A 15,833-nucleotide genomic window follows, 5' to 3' on the forward strand; every position below is an offset into this window, starting at 1 on the left:
TTCTCATTTTTTTTATCCATTTTGTCTCGACTGCTAGAATCAAACAAGGAGTACGCAATGCATCAAAAAACTTTTAAATTACTTGCATCAGGTTTTTTCTCTCACCATGTTTCATATGGAGTCATATTGCGGAGTGCTTTGGTTGGTAATATATTGAGAAGATACACAACTGTAGCCACTGTTTCAGCCCAAAACTCATTTGAAAGATGTTTCTCATTCAACATGCTACGAGCCATCTCTACCACTATACAGTTCTTTCTTTCAGCAACTTCATTTTATTGGAGAGTTTTTCTTACCGTTAACTGTCTTTGTATACCATGTAATTTGTAGAAATTGTCAAAATCATTTGACAGAAATTCTCCCCCTCTATCGGTACAAAATATTTTTCTAGGTCGCCCGTATTCTTTTTCTGCAAATACTTTAAATTCTTTGAATTTTTCAAAGCTTCTGATTTTTCAGAAAGAAAAAACACCAAACTCATGCGAGAAATATCATCAGTAGTAGTGCACATGACAAAGAACAAAATGTTTCCAATCGAGCTTTCACACTTTGATGTTTATGCCTTAATTGCAGACATGAACAAAGTGTCTAAGTTATGACACTTAAGATATGAACACTTGCACTACAATGGACCCAAGTTATTGGGGCAGAAAAAATTAGTTGTTGGTTTACTTCATCTTACCATTAATGAAGATATTTTGTGAAGCATGTGTGTATGGAAAACAACATCGCTTTCCATTTTCAGTTGAGAAAACATGGAGAGTAAAAACACCTTTAGAATTAGTACATGTTGACATTTGTGGACCAACAATAACTCCATCTTTAAATACTGAGCGATTGAAAAATATTCGAGCCATTAGCCATAATGAACAAAAATTTTCCACAGAATTACATTGTATGCTTCTCTTTTGCATTCTTACCAGCAATCACGACAACACAATGATGCTTAAAATGGATCAACCTCAAGCTCTAATACCACTGTTTGCTAAAGGAATGACCTGCCTGCACGTCCTCTTCTTGTGCTCTTGAAGAACAACACATACACTAAACCAGCACTTGCTTCTACAAGTGATCACGAGGCATGACACAAGGTAGCAGCAGAAATCTAAACACACACGACACTAAAATTTTGAGTACACTTGAAAGCCTTTCTCACACACTTTAGCGTACCCAAAAACTGAAAAATAAATGACATGACTATTGGTGATTCCACTATGACCATAATTGACATGACTCTTAGTGATTCCACTATGACCATAATTGACATATGTATTAAAAAAAAATTAAAGTAGGCAAGTCAAAGAGGCACTTGTGAAGAACCAAAAATTGGACGCTTCACCTTGTTCATAAAGACAGCTGCATGTTTTTAATTTTGCATTATTTCATCATTTTTGATGACAACCAATGAATAAGGGGGCTCAAGTTAAAGTCTCCTTATTTCCCTTTCTAAAGTTACAAAAATGGTGAATGAATGCTATTCATGACAAAATTAAAGTTTGTCACTTTGGAAAATATAAAGTTATGTAGTTTTTTATATTGTCCCATAAAACTATGAAGTGTTTAAGCCTTTTATGCTATGCTAGAAAATATTACAAAAACAGTACATGATATTCCTTTTTTTGTGAAGCAGACTAACAGTGCTTTACCTTTTTGCTGCTTTTACAAAAAGTCAATGGTTACGTCTACCTACCTTTAATGCTGAATTGAGGAGATTTCATTTCTATCCTTGCAAAGTATCATGGCAAAAGGTGAATATATTTTTGAAAACTTTTAGAAACCTAACACGTTACCTTTTGAAAAGCTAGAGATGAAGGTTTGGTCATCGAGTACAAAATCTATAGGAACTACCATAAAATGATGTTTTCTTTTGTCATTTAAAATCATTTTTTAAAAGCTAAAAAAGCTGGAAACGCTTTGACTCTCTTCCTAATACGATTCACGAATCCGCAACGCTACATGGATTCTTCCGTATTTGAAGATGCAGACTAGACGCAGATTAATTTGCATTTTGTGCTTGAGATTCGTTCTGAAAAATGCCGCTTTATCGTATAATTTTGAAACTATGGGTGGTTTTCAATATTATGGTTGAAAGGCCGTTGCCTGGACGAACATTCTCTCTAACTTTTTAGCGAACACCACTACCAACTTATCTCTCTCTCTCACGCTCGCTCTCTCTCTCTCTTCCCTTGGCTCGCTTACGTTCCTTCAGAACAAGCGTGGTGGTTTCAAAATCAATCCCTCCGCAAGAAGTTAGGTGCGAATCCGTTTAATTCAGGCCTGAATTCTTCGATGAGATATCAACTGATCCTTTTTCTTTCTTTTCTGATTGGTCGGTCATGTTGTTTTCGTCGATAGAACAATTGATTCGAATTCTGAAGGAAGCCCGCGAAACAAATGGCGGGAGCGAGAGGAATCAGTTCTTTGAGAATGACTTGCCCCACGATGGAAATCTCTCGGTTGGGGTAAGTCTTGGGCCTGGTTTGTCAGATTTTTTTCTTTTTTTCATTTTTCCTTTCCACTTCTGCTGGGGCGTCAAGTTAACGGCTTCTATACATAGTTATCTTGGTTTAATTTTCAGTAGAAAAGCTCGGAATCGAAATTGTCTTCTCCATTGAATATTCCTATTAACTAGGTTTCTCCATCACTTAGTTTATCGATCATTTGAAGTTTATTGATCATTTGATACCCCCCGATGCTACCGTCTGTACGTTTTCATGAATGTGAACCCTTAGATAAGTTCTAGACTTTGATATTGTTTAAATAATTCAGTCTTAGAGGAGAAATATTTTGAGTTTTATGTAGTGCTGCACGCATAATTTTGTGGTGGTTGGGTACTGCAAATAATACAATACTGTGGTTATCCTATTATGCAGCGAGGGAGAGAGAAAGCTGCCAGCTTGTACGCGTTGTCACAAACATCCGTCTGGGCCGTCTTGGCAATAAAAGAATGCAAAGAAAACACGAGTGGAAACGCTATTTACTAAGTAAAACTCGGTGTTTTCATTATGATCATGACAGTTTGGTCATCGTATTGGCGTATTATTGTGAAATATATTCTCAATATCTGGCAAATCATCATCACACTAAGAAAAAAATCATTTATAACCTAGCAAAGGTAAAATGTTGGCAGATACTAAGAAAATGCCTCCTGTAAGGTAAATATAGAAATTCACAAGATTTCAGTATCTAAGGATAACATCTCGGTAGTTTCAAAATTTCACTATCTACGGTCATGGTTATACCAATTAAACTTAACAACTCCTCATTTATGTGAAAGAGATCAGCAACTCTGGAAGGTGGAGGGGAGAAACAAACTGATTTGCCGTAATTTTGATTTGCTAAATTCAAATACTGTGGCCAAATATCCAATTCTTAAGACATCCAGCAGCTGTGGTGCTTTTGCTTCATTCAGGTAAAACATATCCAGAACATGTAATCATGCATACCTTGATGCTGTATCACTTTAATCAATATGAAAAGTTGCGTGTTTTGAGTTAATAGTAAAATCCTAATGCATGTACTGTAGTCACTCGTGCAACATGTCTTCATGAATTGGTGTTGTGAAGCTCAATGAGCATGGATTTCATCAGGGCAATTGATTTGCAGATGTAGGACTGGGAAAGAAATCTGCATCATACAGCAGCCATAGACAAGCTTTGCCTCTCATACTCTATCAACTTAGTCACACGAAATTTCATATGAACACTGTGTTGTTATGTGTGTGAAGAAAGGACAGGTGCTATGACTTGCTAATAGCATAAAATCGTTTTCCTTTTTTGTGGTCAATGGTTTTCTATTGTGAAAAGAACTAGAGAGTACATCTTTGTTATTGTTAGTATTCATAAGTGAAATGTGAATATGTTAACCGTGCAGCATGAGAAATATGACTTATGATTGTATTGGCATAATTGTTAGAATTCATGCGTTGGATAACTTGGATATCTGTCTCTAATCTACCCTTTTCTCAGGTACCAGAAGTTGCTACATGAGGTTAAGGGGCTTAGCTTTAGCAGTCAGCTATCAGGAAATTTGAGAGGCTGGAACTCATTGCGAGTCAATTTAAAAGTAAATGCTGTCTGCCTTAGCTGCAAAGGTGAACTAGGAGCTGTTGCACATGCTTTTGGAAGTAGCAGATCTTCCTTTCAAGACAATCTAGCGTCAGAAAATAATGCTGAAATTAAAACTAAGGCTGTGGCAACTGGAGCAGATGGCTCAAAAGTCATCCCCGAGAGTGATGACTTTTTTGTACAGGAAAGCAATGGTACTGATGGTGATCTGGATTGTCCTTCAGAAGGATTTTCCTCTATTGGAGAAGCTATTGAGGATATTAGCCAAGGCAAGGTAAACTAACGCTGTGCAGCCTTTTCTGTTGGCATAATTTAGTTTCTTTCTACTGTTGGACTTCTTAGAGGTACTTTCTAACATCTATTTTTTTGAATTCACAGTTTGTAATTGTTGTGGATGACGAAAGCCGGGAAAATGAGGGAGACCTCATAATGGCTGCCTCCATGGTAACACCAGAGGCAATGGCCTTTATTGTAAAACATGGGACTGGGATCGTATGTGTGGCCATGAAAGGAGAACATTTAGAGAGGTTAGATCTTCCTTTAATGGTGTCACACAAAGAAAATGAAGAGAAGCTTTCTACTGCATTCACAATATCAGTGGTATGTGTTGTCTGTATATTAGATATACAATTTGATTATCATGGATTGCCATATTAATCTACACATATCCTCCAATTCTTCATTATATGTGGTTGGCTTGAATCAAAGACCTGGAATATTATCTTACTCAGATTGATTGTTAACATGTTTACCAGATCATTTATATTTGTACCAATTACCAACAAGAGATAGAAGGTTCTTATTTTTTCCTTTCTCCTTTGCATGCCTTAAGAAACTTGTCATGAAGCTGTGTGCGAGTCCTCTGTAAGTCTGTATAAAATGGCTTCTTGTTGCTTGATTCAGATATTCTTCCCCCTTGAATGAGTTATGGGGGCAGGATGTATTCAGAGGCTTAAAATTTTCTTTCTGTTGAATATAAGCCATATCAACTGTTATTTCTTCATCTATTTGTTCCTAGGATGCAAAAGTTGGTACAACCACAGGAGTCTCTGCCAAGGATAGGACACGAACCATCCAGGCTCTTGCATCTCCGAATTCAAAGCCTAAGGATTTCAACCGTCCAGGTCATATCTTTCCTCTGAAGTACAGAGAGGGTGGTGTGTTAAAAAGAGCTGGACATACAGAAGCCTCTGTGGATCTCGCTGTGTTGGCTGGGTTGGACCCAGTTGGAGTTTTGTGTGAAATTGTCGATGATGATGGTTCAATGGCTCGATTGCCAAAGCTTCGTGAATTTGCCAAAAAGGAGAATTTGAAGATTATATCAATTGCCGATTTAATCAGGTATAAAAGGTTATTTGTGCTTGGGCTCTTAGATTTTGTAAGACAGAATCATTGGTCAGGAAATACTGTTTTATCTTTTCATCAGTTTGTTAAAAGAGTGCACTAAGTAGTGCTTGTCTATCAGAGAATGTCTTTGTTTGTCTAAAACTTGATTACATGTTAGAGAACCAACCTTGGACATTTTCATGGTAATTATGTTTATCTGAAAGAGAAAATTATGCTTTTCTTGCTGAAGAAACCCAATCTGATTCAAAGTCTTATTTTCACATCTTTTGATGGATAATATGTGATTTGCTGCAACAGAGCACTTATCTTAGGTCTGACTTCAGAGTCAGATCAGAGTTCACTGCAAGCCATCACGACTTTGGTCAACTTACATACCTTGCCTTGAATATGCAGTTGATATTCTGAACAAGAACGACTGAATTTTAAGTCTCACTGGGTAACCAAATGCTTTAGATAACTATGCTGTGTACATGTCTCAAGCAATGTTGTAAAAAGCATTTCATAAGCCGTATCAGTCCAGCCAATAGATATGCTATATTACAAAGAGTATCGTACCGTATTGTATCTGTATTTGTATCGTAAAATTATTTTTCTAATTCAAAAAAATCAGAAGAAATTGGAAAAAATAGAAAAATATTAGGAAAAATCAAGAAAAAAATGTTCTTTGTAAAAAACATGTTATACATAATGGTAGGCTTATTATAGCTATGAAGTTCACTGCTTAATGGTTATTATAGCTATGAAGCTATTCGGTGAACATTCATAGGTCATAATATCATATGATAACACAACATGATCTAAGACATCAAGAAACATAATTTATAACATGATCAACATACTAACTCATAAATGAAGATCCATAACAAGATCAAGTTTTAATTGTTATACATCACATTGCAAGATGAAATACATTAAAATTTATTTCATCTTGGAATGTGATGTATAACAATTAAAACTTGATCTTTGTTGTGTTATGGATCTTCATTTATGAGTTAGTATGTTGATCATGTTAATGCAATAACAAATGAAAACAGTTTCATTCATAATCTTCATCATCTTCATTCTTATCTTCGTCTTTTGTAGAAGAAAATGAAAAAACCCTCCTTCAAACAAGAGTCGGTCACCCACACAGAAATCATCCACACAGAAATCTGCCCTCAAATTGACGATTGCACAGTAAAATCAATGATTCTCTTTCAAAATTGCCGCAAACTCCCTCTCCTTCTACTCTTAAATATGTTTAGAAATGAAGAGGAAGACAAATTTTACAACTTATTACAAAAAACGGGGTTTTGGACCCCTTACTTTTCGAAAATAGACCCATATACGATATGGGGTGTATTGGCTCTTTTGATACACCCTGTCTTATACAATATAGACTAGTTACCACACGATACATGTGATACACATTCAATACACCACCTGTTTACGATACAGGTGGTGTAATATTGCAAATTTAAAAGCGAAGTTATGTATACAGAACCGTATTGTACGTGTGTACAACACTGGTATTAAGTTGTGAACAAAGAAGAATCCACGAATTTCATTGGTTCACTCACAGAACTTCAACCATATGCAGTTGAGGAAGTTGACATCATCAAGTCAACCAAATATTTCTTCCCCTCATCTTTCTTAAGAGCTATCAGTTTTGATGGTTTTGGAATTTGGATTGACACAAACATGCTAAATGTGCTTTATTTTGGTGCATTCAAATCGATTATTTTGGAGAGGGTATCTAGCTCTGTCATTTAAATGCAGACTAAGGAACTTTTGTGATAGTTAAATGCTGCTTCTTGAACAGGTATAGAAGGAAGCGGGAGAAGCTAGTGCAGCGAGCATCTGCAGCACGTATACCTACAAAATGGGGCCCCTTCCAAGCATTTTGCTACCAATCTCAGTTGGATGGAATTGAGCACATCGCTTTCGTTAAGGTGCACTGGTGATGTCAAATAGACTGCTGTTTCTCTATTTCATTTAAGTAGGACCTGATGAAAAGGATGTCATTGTTGCTGCCACTTACCACCACACAAGATCTTGCAATTGGTGATATAGCAGCTTTTGAGCCATAACTCCCTTTAGATAAAAAATTAGAACCCATTTACAGCACTGAGCTTTGTAACAATCTTGTGAAAATTATGCTTTATGGCAGCTTTGAGTTCTCATCAAGTTCCCATTCTTCTGATTACCCACATTTTTTCATTACTTTAATGAACAGGGAGAGATTGGAGATGGTCAGGATGTATTGGTTCGGGTCCATTCAGAGTGTCTTACAGGGGACATATTTGGGTCTGCCAGATGCGACTGTGGGATTCAACTAGCACGTGCAATGGAGCAGATTGAATCTGCTGGAAGAGGTGTGCTTATTTATTTGCGAGGGCATGAAGGAAGGGGCATTGGGCTTGGACACAAGCTGCGTGCATATAACCTCCAGGATGATGGACGTGATACAGTCGAAGCTAATGAGGAACTAGGTTTGCCAGTTGACTCCAGGGAGTATGGTATTGGTGCACAGGTAACACAAATGACAACACTTCAACTGGTTATTGTGTTTATATCAGAGTTTAGCACTGCGCTTCTGCTTTGGGTGAAAAATAGCTTTAGTTATGTAAAAGCTATATCCAGTATTTGTCTCAATCCTGAAGGATGCTTAAGTGCTGGACCTGTACATATCATAGTCATATAACTTTCGGTTGAAAAATGTAGTATGAGCACCTTACAATTCACGTTTTAAAAAAATGCAGACATTGCTGAAAAATGGTCCAACCTTTAGCAGGTTGACATCTGCTGGCATTTTCCTCTGTGTTGGTCCTATGTATATACATCAGAATTCACAATCTTCAAACTCCAGCCATTGCTGGAAAATGTCGCAGTTTGGGTCTGCTGGTATTTTCCTCTGGGTTGGTTCCGAACTGAAGATTATTAATGGCACTTTTCTTCTCCTAGACTCTGTGTTCCTCTTCCTTGGCAGTGTTCTTTTGCCAGATAGATTTGCATGCATTTCATGAATGGATCATCATATGAGATATCTCACTTGGATTTGCTTGAACAGAAGTATGATATATTTTGGGGTATGTGCGCCTTGGTTTGCAGATACTGAGAGATCTGGGTGTTAGAACAATGAAGCTGATGACCAACAACCCTGCAAAATACATTGGACTTAAGGGTTATGGTTTGACTGTTGCTGGGAGGGTACCTTTAGTGTCTCCAATAACAACTGAAAACCGGAGATATCTGGAGACAAAGCGTTTGAAGATGGGGCATATATATGGTTCTGAATTCAGCAGCCATCTAAATGGTTCCCCTGATGCAACTGATGTCAATAATGCTGGTCCTGATGCAACTTTCTGATGGGGCCAGTCATTCACATAAATTTGTGTCTATTGATATCCTATGGTAAGGTTCTTGTTTTAAGGGATTGATCTTTTTCTTTTTGTCTATGAAGTTTCTTCTTATATTTGTGTCTATTGATCTCCTATGGGTGAGGTTCTTGTTTTAAGGGATTTTTTTTTTTAAGTTGTAGGAAGTTTCTTCATTGGAAGTCAATCATTCTTGAGGAGATAAGTGAACGATATCCTTTTTGTTTTCTTTTTTTTGCTTTAAGTTAGGACTGGCGACCTTCGGATGTCTAATGGAGTAAAGTAAACCTGGATATTCCAAATACAAATAAAGATCCGTTTTTAAGAAATGCAGATGATCATATTGTTTCCTCTGTTCTTGCAGATCTGTTTGATTCTTTACTAAACTTCACTACTACGGGCAGAGACTATATGGTAATGAGAGAGTTACGACTGGGAGTGGCAGGGAATATATAGATCATGGCTTTACCCACTTTAGATAACAAGGTCGACTTAAAAATGTTCAAAAATAAAAAAATGTGATTGTTTCCTCGCAAATACGAAATCATGTCTGACAGCTGCTATATGGGCTTCAAATCCGTATTTTTAGGAAAAAAATATGAATGCCGATACTAAAATTGTACAGTGACAAAAATAACATAAACAAAAACAGAATGCAGATTTATTATTGTTAACAGTACAAAAATAATAAACAAAAGCAAAAACATTAGGGACATATTCCCCTGGAATGACAATTTTATTGCCGTTACGATCTCATCTAATAAATTACAACTGTGAGGCAATGAACTTAGAAATTAAGAAAAAAAGAACATTAATCTCTTCAAGGAACATATAAGAAAATCCAACAGGAGAGCAATTTGATAACCAACATCTCAACAGATGAGAGAATGTAGCCATTTCAAATTTTCTAGGTCATCTCGCAGAAGCCACTTCCAAACTCTGCTCGTTATCTGTGCGTTTTTTATCATTCACAAGGTAATGGTGCAATTCCATGTCCTGCTTGAAAACTAATCCATTATTTTGCCCTCCATAATTTATTTACCCAAATTCTCTGAACATGCTCTGACGCTAGGCAGAGAAAGGTACCCGTGATAGAAGCTGAAAATCTCCAACTCAAGCAGTTCTGCTCAATGTGTTAAGACTGGAGAAGCATCCTTGAGATACAGATACACAGACCTTCGTTCCTTAGATTCTTACCTCTCTTATCACCTTCACTTGTGACTATTAGTTTTCCTCTTAGCTGACTTTGCTTGTGGCCATGAGGTTGCAGACTTTCCAGCTGATCCAACTTCTCAACAGAAGACTCATTCAATAATGTACCTTTTGTGGCGGTCAGAATGGCAGTCTTCTTAGCATTCTTGATAACAAGAGGAAACTGGCAAATTGGCCATTAGAATACATGTATAATGTCAAAGATCAAGTTCTTATTTGGAATTTTTGCAATCTTCCTGCCAGCAGCATTAGTCATAACAGCAGTATCTGACAGCAACAAGTGGAAAGGTTCATAACTGGGACAACCTTTATATCTGAAAATTGAAACCTTCAACAACCAACATTGACAACAGAATCATAGAGAGCATGTCATGAAGTCGTAAAACTACTCTTCCATAAAACATTCGAAAATCATCTTTGAGTTTTGTCTTTTCTTCTTGGACATGTAAATTTTTGTATGGCCTTGCATATAGTAACATAGACTAAACAACATTCTCCAAGTATACGAATGACTAGGTCCATTTTTGCTGACATGTGCCTATAGAGTTCCCAATGTTAGAGTTTTTGTCAAATACAAAGAATATACTACCCAGTTGTACCAACAATAGATAAATCCTGTGAAAATTGTAGCAGTCTTGACAGACCGCATTGAAGTCACAAGCTGTTCTCGTGTAAGGAATATCTTGCAAAAAAAAAAAATTAACAAAATCCACCTAAAAATTCTTTCCAGCCTCGGAGGAAAAGTAAAAAGTTTGCTAGGAAAAAATTTTAAGCTTACATCAGAAAAAAAAAAAACTTGTGACTTAATGTTTAGATTCTCAAACTCATCAATCTGCTACACCTTTGAGAGCAAGTACAAAAAATTGAAACAAAATACTCTTCTACATGGAAAGCAAATAGGCAAAGCATGTCCTTGTAGGCTTGTACAATACTGCGGATGGCTTGTTTTCGAGTAAAAAATAAATTCAGGAGATGTTAATGTTTGACAGTGTTTTGCTCAGACTCACTAAACAAGAAACCTGAAATTTCAAGCTAACGGCATGAATATATCAAGGGAAAGTACACGATACGTATTAAATGCAATCACCTCCTTTCATGGCACTATTGAAGTAAAAAAACTATCATGTGTTGTTACCTACACAGGAAGGAATAAAGCTCCGTGTTCCAGCTTTAGAATGACGCACAACGACTCTGATATCCCAAGGTAGATAAACATCTCTGCATGTGCCTAATCTTAGGAAACAAGAACAAGAATTAAAACTACAAACAGCCTAAATAGTTATTCTTGAACAAACAAGGGTCAGCAAGGTATCCATTCAAATTATTGTTGAATGTAATAAACAGCTTCCAGAGTGAATAAACCATCTAAAATCAGAATCAAGTTGGTGTAGGACATGATGCCAAGTGTGTGTGTGTGATATAGTTTAGGAGCTTCAGGATGACATCTAATGTGCTACTTTGGGACCTTGGTCTACAAAATTAGACTGCTTTTCTGCGGTATGCGGAGCTAATCATATTTGATTGTATAATCCATTGAATATAATAACTCTGCAAAGTTGTCAGGCAATTCAGTTATTAACACAGAAGAATACATTCAAGATTTGCTACTAGACTCAAAACAGGGAAAAATCTACTTTCATATCTTCGGTCCGTATGTCGGTTATGCAGGAACCTCCCAGGACCCAGATATGTTATTTAGCACACGTGAAACAACAATTTACGATGTAGCGCACCAAGCCTAAACATTGGAAACGGAGTGAAGAGGGAATACCTGGGTCTTCACATTGTACCATTCTGAACATGTAGATTCCCCAGTTCTGGCAAATACTTTTGGAGCATGCTTCTCCATGGACCACAATCAGATATCAAACTCTTTTTATCCATTACATGAAGCAGCTGGAGAATCGGTTCAGGCTTTAAAGCAGTAGAAAGACATCCACTAAGCTCAGTAGCTACTGCTTGTAGTTTGGACGGGGAGCCGCCTCTCAACCATTCAATATGTTCCATTGCCATCTGAAGATGCCCTTCCTCAACCAAATTCTTCAGCAAAAAGGCATGCGAATCTGAGGTCGTTAAATCACAAGGTACAAGCTGACGCATAACTTTTGAAGCTGTGACAAAGTTACCTGTTCGGAAAATACAAAATCAACACATGAAGAAATAGCAAGATAGCAACATTTTCTGTCTCTCTATCGTAGGCAAGCTAGGGATAACTCATTGGCATTTATGCACCTAAGACTCCTCATTGACACCTATCCGTCCAACTATCTCATCGAATCACCCCCACCCCTTGAAAGAATTATAGAAACATAAAACTTGCAAGTATATGAACTAAGCTTGAAAAGCGTTTAACTCTTAACGGTACCCGCATCGCAGAGAGAATGGATTAATGTGCTCAACGTCGATCCCCCAAGAACGATATCCTGTTCAAGTGACTTTCTTAAGACCTCAACAGCATCATCCATCTTCGATTCCCGACAAAGCCCTTTGACAAGTGATGAGTACGTGATCTTGTTAGGCAAGATGTTTCTCGTTAACATATGATCAAAGAGCCGGTGGGCGACATCAACTTCGCCGGAATCTGAGAACTTTCTAATTAAGATGTTATATGTCTGCAAGTTACCAGGACATCCCGTTGCAAACATCTCATCCCATAATTTTCGAGCGGGACGCAGCATGTCTTCCCTACAGCAAGCCTCCATCACAGTGTTATAAGTGACTACATCTGGATAATGGCCGTCTCTCCTCATCTCTCTCAGTACTCCATAGGCCTCCTTCACCTTTCCAGCCAAGCACAAGAAGAAGACCATGACATTGTATCTTTCAGCACTGGAGAAGAAACATTTCAACTCCAGCAGCTTAAAAATATCCCTCATTTCTTTAATCTTGCCACAACTACAGAGATTGATGCTTAAATTCTTGAGTGTATCGACTGATGGAAACCGATCATTCGCCACCATGGATTGAAAAAATGCAATGGCGGCATCAGCATCAATACCAGCTAGCGGACTAATCAACTCGTTATAGACATCATCATCAATCGGGAAATTCCCACCCAGAATTGCTTCTGTCATTTCCTTAGCTTCAGGAATTCTTTGTTCCGCAATCAAGGAAAGAATGAATTCTTTGTACTCGTGAATTCTGGGGGCAACACTCATCTTCCTTTTCTGCTTGAGAACCATCTGAGCTTCCTCCAAACATCCCAACTTCCGAAACGACTCAATTACGACACTGTATGCAATGAAATCCGGCTTACAACCTCTTTTCCTTAGTTCCTCCAATACCCACCATCCTTCCGTGGTTCTTGAAGAACGACACAGCCCGTCTGCAACCAACAACGCTAAAATCGATCCATTCACGCCGCAAATTTCCCCGTCCGCGACCCCGTCGAGCAAGCCCAAGAGTCTCTCAGGCTCGGCCCCCCTGCAGAGCTTCCCAATGAAGACGCCAAACCCCAAATTCGTGAAAGCCATCTTCGCCAAACGCATTCTCTCAAACAGTTTCTCCGCTAACTCGAGATGGCCATCAGAAGAAAGGGCGCCTAGAAGCAAGTTGCATACCCGCCCATCGATCTCCCAAAACCTCTCGACACCCATGAATGTAGAAAAAGCGAGTTGTGTTTTCCTGCAAACCAACTGCGCCTGTATAATTGAACAATACGAAGCCGCATCCAGTTGAAACCGTTGAGCTCTGAGCCTTGTAAACAGTTTGTCGATGGATGCGTACTGTTTGGAACGGGAAAGAACGCAGAAAAGGGATTGATAGGTCTGCGAAGTGTGGGAGAAGCCCGGTTGCTGAGCGGCCCAATCGAAGAAGCCGAGAGCGAGAGAGTGGTGGTCGATAAGCCCCGGCATGATGACGCAAGAGACCAGGGATGGGGTAAGGATGCTCCGGGAGCCGAGGCCGTGGAGAGCCTGCTCCACCAAGGGGCTCCATCTCGCCGCCTTCTTCCCGCTGCTTGCTGAGAGTATGGCTCTGCATAGTCTGGCAGCATCGCCGGTTAGTGAACCCATCAGCGACCGCTGCCCTGTTTGGTAGAAGTGGTCTGCGCCAAAAGGGTGTGAAACTTGGTTCAAGTCGCAGACATGCTTTCCGAGGAAACCTGGTAGGGGGAAGCTCACATGGTTGTTTTCAAATAATTCACATCAAGACGTTTTTTTCTCCTTTCCTCATAACGGAAATTAAGGTATTTATAGGAGAAAACATAATGTTTAAATAAAATTTGTTAAGTCTTGAATCTTTCTTATTTCAATTGCACAGGATGAAAATTCGGAAAATCTCGTCGCTCTTTTTCCTAATTCTTTTAAGCCTGTTTGTTTCGAGTACAAGGAAGAAATTCAAAAGAAGAGCCAAAAGGAAATTGTCATGAATGCTCTTCCATCGCCAAAATTCGAGTGTGTTGTATAAGAAAAACTGTAAATGGTGTACAAGAAAAACTGTAAATGGAGTTTCACTTCATGCGATAAACGTTGCAGAGAACATGAGGTAAACATGAGTACAGATGAATGGTGAATGGTAAACCTGTCAACTGGTATAGAGAATTCTATCTATTCCAAAGTGACATGAATATTTCCAAATTGTCTCGACGACTTTGCTATAGCTGGTCCGATCAGTAATGATATGAGACCAGTAATGGCAGGAGGTTAGTCCCTGAAACTAGTTTCAGGTGAATAGGAGGCACATCCCACCACCTTAGCGAAAGCTGAAGTCCTTCTTCGTTCTTCCTATCGACAAGGTCCGAAGCTGCGTCTGTGCTTATGGGATGCACTTGGTTAAATTCCTAAAGATATTCTACAAAAATTATTCTGTTATCTTGGTATTCTGCCATCACCCTGGAATGCTTCTGGTCTCTCGAATCATATTCTTATTCCATCTTCTGCAGTCTCTGTTATCTACTATGGCACTATCACTCTTCTGTTCACCTTCCGATCTTTTTTCCCGTTCATCTTTTTAGCTATTTTCACTCCCAACTTTGTGTTACTCCCTAACTGAAATTCTTGGTTGATCTCGCACCACAGAATTCTATTTCTCTCAAAGTGATCACAGCATACGGATGACCATAGTGCTTGAGCTATCTTGCAATTGATAATAATACGAACATTAGATTCTTCCTCATCCCTACATAGTGAGTAGCGGTTTCCTATCGTTACTCTCCGTTTCTTGATTTCATCCCGAGTTAAGAGACATCCTTTTGTAGCTAGATAGAGAAACTAGCAAGCCTTGGGAGGTGCTTGGTTCCTTCAGATGTTCTTTTTCAGTGCTTCACTTATTCATACCTGGCTTAGAGACAATTGGTATATCAACGGAGGCTGATGATCTGGCCATCTTGAAACATTTTTCAAATTACTGCCCAACCTTCAATTTTGCTGCTGTAAACAGTTTAATTTTGTAATGAAATGTTTTAAGCATAGAAGAGGAAAGAGAATAAGTACGTGGTTTGGATGAAATAGTTTAAAAATAATTAATAATTCTGAGATAATATAAGCCCATGTCACTGGCAGCTTTACCATAGTTGGATTTGTCAAGTGCCCATAACTAATCAATGAACAATTTGTCGAGACACATTATTTAGCTGTTGCCTTGTGGACACCCATTCCATACCTAATGATCGGTCGGTTGGGTCATTTAAATAGTCGGAACTATTTAACTTTTGTTATTTTTAAACGATTTTTTATTTTAAATTAACTTTACATAATTCCTTATTTTATTTTATATATATATATATATATATATATATATATTTGTGGGTTGATGTGGGCAACAATCACACCAGCTACAATGTGTCTCCGCCCTTTGCCTTGCATAATCCATCTCTACGTGTTGTTTGCCTAATGTGTACAAGTTAGTATAA

At 38.2% G+C, this 15,833-nt stretch overlaps 2 protein-coding genes across 16 annotated transcripts; one reads left to right on the plus strand and one right to left on the minus strand.

Annotated features, from left to right (window-relative positions):
* The first annotated feature begins 2,114 nt into the window (after positions 1-2,114).
* LOC116262100 (bifunctional riboflavin biosynthesis protein RIBA 1, chloroplastic-like) lies at positions 2,115-9,120 on the plus strand. 5 transcript variants are annotated; one of them, XM_031641189.2, is made up of 9 exons: positions 2,115-2,206; positions 2,258-2,275; positions 2,356-2,462; positions 3,969-4,341; positions 4,446-4,667; positions 5,086-5,408; positions 7,216-7,345; positions 7,630-7,926; positions 8,505-9,120. In XM_031641189.2, exons 3-9 carry the CDS (start codon positions 2,395-2,397, stop codon positions 8,760-8,762), a joined length of 1,671 nt encoding a protein of 556 aa, XP_031497049.1. In that variant the 5' UTR covers positions 2,115-2,206; positions 2,258-2,275; positions 2,356-2,394; the 3' UTR covers positions 8,763-9,120. The 5 variants fall into 5 exon arrangements, with proteins under 5 accessions (XP_031497049.1, XP_031497048.1, XP_049936088.1 ...); XM_050080131.1 differs by lacking the exons at positions 2,115-2,206; positions 2,258-2,275; positions 2,356-2,462 and adding exons at positions 3,106-3,155; positions 3,278-3,412 and having other exon boundaries at positions 8,505-8,807; positions 8,929-9,120; XM_050080132.1 differs by lacking the exons at positions 2,115-2,206; positions 2,258-2,275; positions 2,356-2,462 and adding exons at positions 3,106-3,155; positions 3,278-3,412 and having other exon boundaries at positions 8,505-8,807; positions 8,935-9,120.
* Positions 9,121-9,409: 289 nt separating this feature from the next.
* LOC116262098 (pentatricopeptide repeat-containing protein At5g14080) lies at positions 9,410-14,151 on the minus strand. Of its 11 annotated transcripts, none has more exons than XR_007574487.1 (4): positions 12,348-14,151; positions 11,754-12,108; positions 11,122-11,210; positions 9,410-10,249 (listed from the first exon to the last, which is right to left on the minus strand). XR_007574487.1 is itself a non-coding variant. In XM_050080128.1 (3 exons), the coding sequence occupies exons 1-2, from the start codon at positions 13,993-13,995 to the stop codon at positions 11,762-11,764; spliced, it is 1,995 nt and encodes a 664-aa protein (XP_049936085.1). In that variant the 5' UTR covers positions 13,996-14,151; the 3' UTR covers positions 9,410-10,249; positions 11,754-11,761. The 11 variants fall into 11 exon arrangements, 5 of the variants coding, with proteins under 5 accessions (XP_049936085.1, XP_049936083.1, XP_049936084.1 ...); XR_007574483.1 differs by having other exon boundaries at positions 11,118-11,210; XR_007574484.1 differs by having other exon boundaries at positions 9,410-10,296; positions 11,118-11,210.
* Positions 14,152-15,833: the final 1,682 nt, after the last annotated feature.

The sequence above is a fragment of the Nymphaea colorata genome, chromosome 10 (assembly GCF_008831285.2).
Source record: "Nymphaea colorata isolate Beijing-Zhang1983 chromosome 10, ASM883128v2, whole genome shotgun sequence".
NCBI lineage: Eukaryota > Viridiplantae > Streptophyta > Magnoliopsida > Nymphaeales > Nymphaeaceae > Nymphaea > Nymphaea colorata.

Coding starts and splice junctions, on each gene's coding strand:
- LOC116262100 (XM_050080130.1), top strand. CDS start 3,121: ATGTTGGCAGATACTAAGAAAATGCCTCCTGTAAG. Junction 3,156..3,277: donor AAGAAAATGCCTCCTGTAAG/GTAAATATAGAA, acceptor TTTATGTGAAAG/AGATCAGCAACTCTGGAAGG. Junction 4,668..5,085: donor CTGCATTCACAATATCAGTG/GTATGTGTTGTC, acceptor ATTTGTTCCTAG/GATGCAAAAGTTGGTACAAC.
- LOC116262098 (XM_050080128.1), bottom strand. CDS start 13,995: ATGGGTTCACTAACCGGCGATGCTGCCAGACTATGCAGAGCCATACTC. Junction 12,109..12,347: donor CCATTCTCTCTGCGATGCGG/GTACCGTTAAGA, acceptor TTTTCCGAACAG/GTAACTTTGTCACAGCTTCA.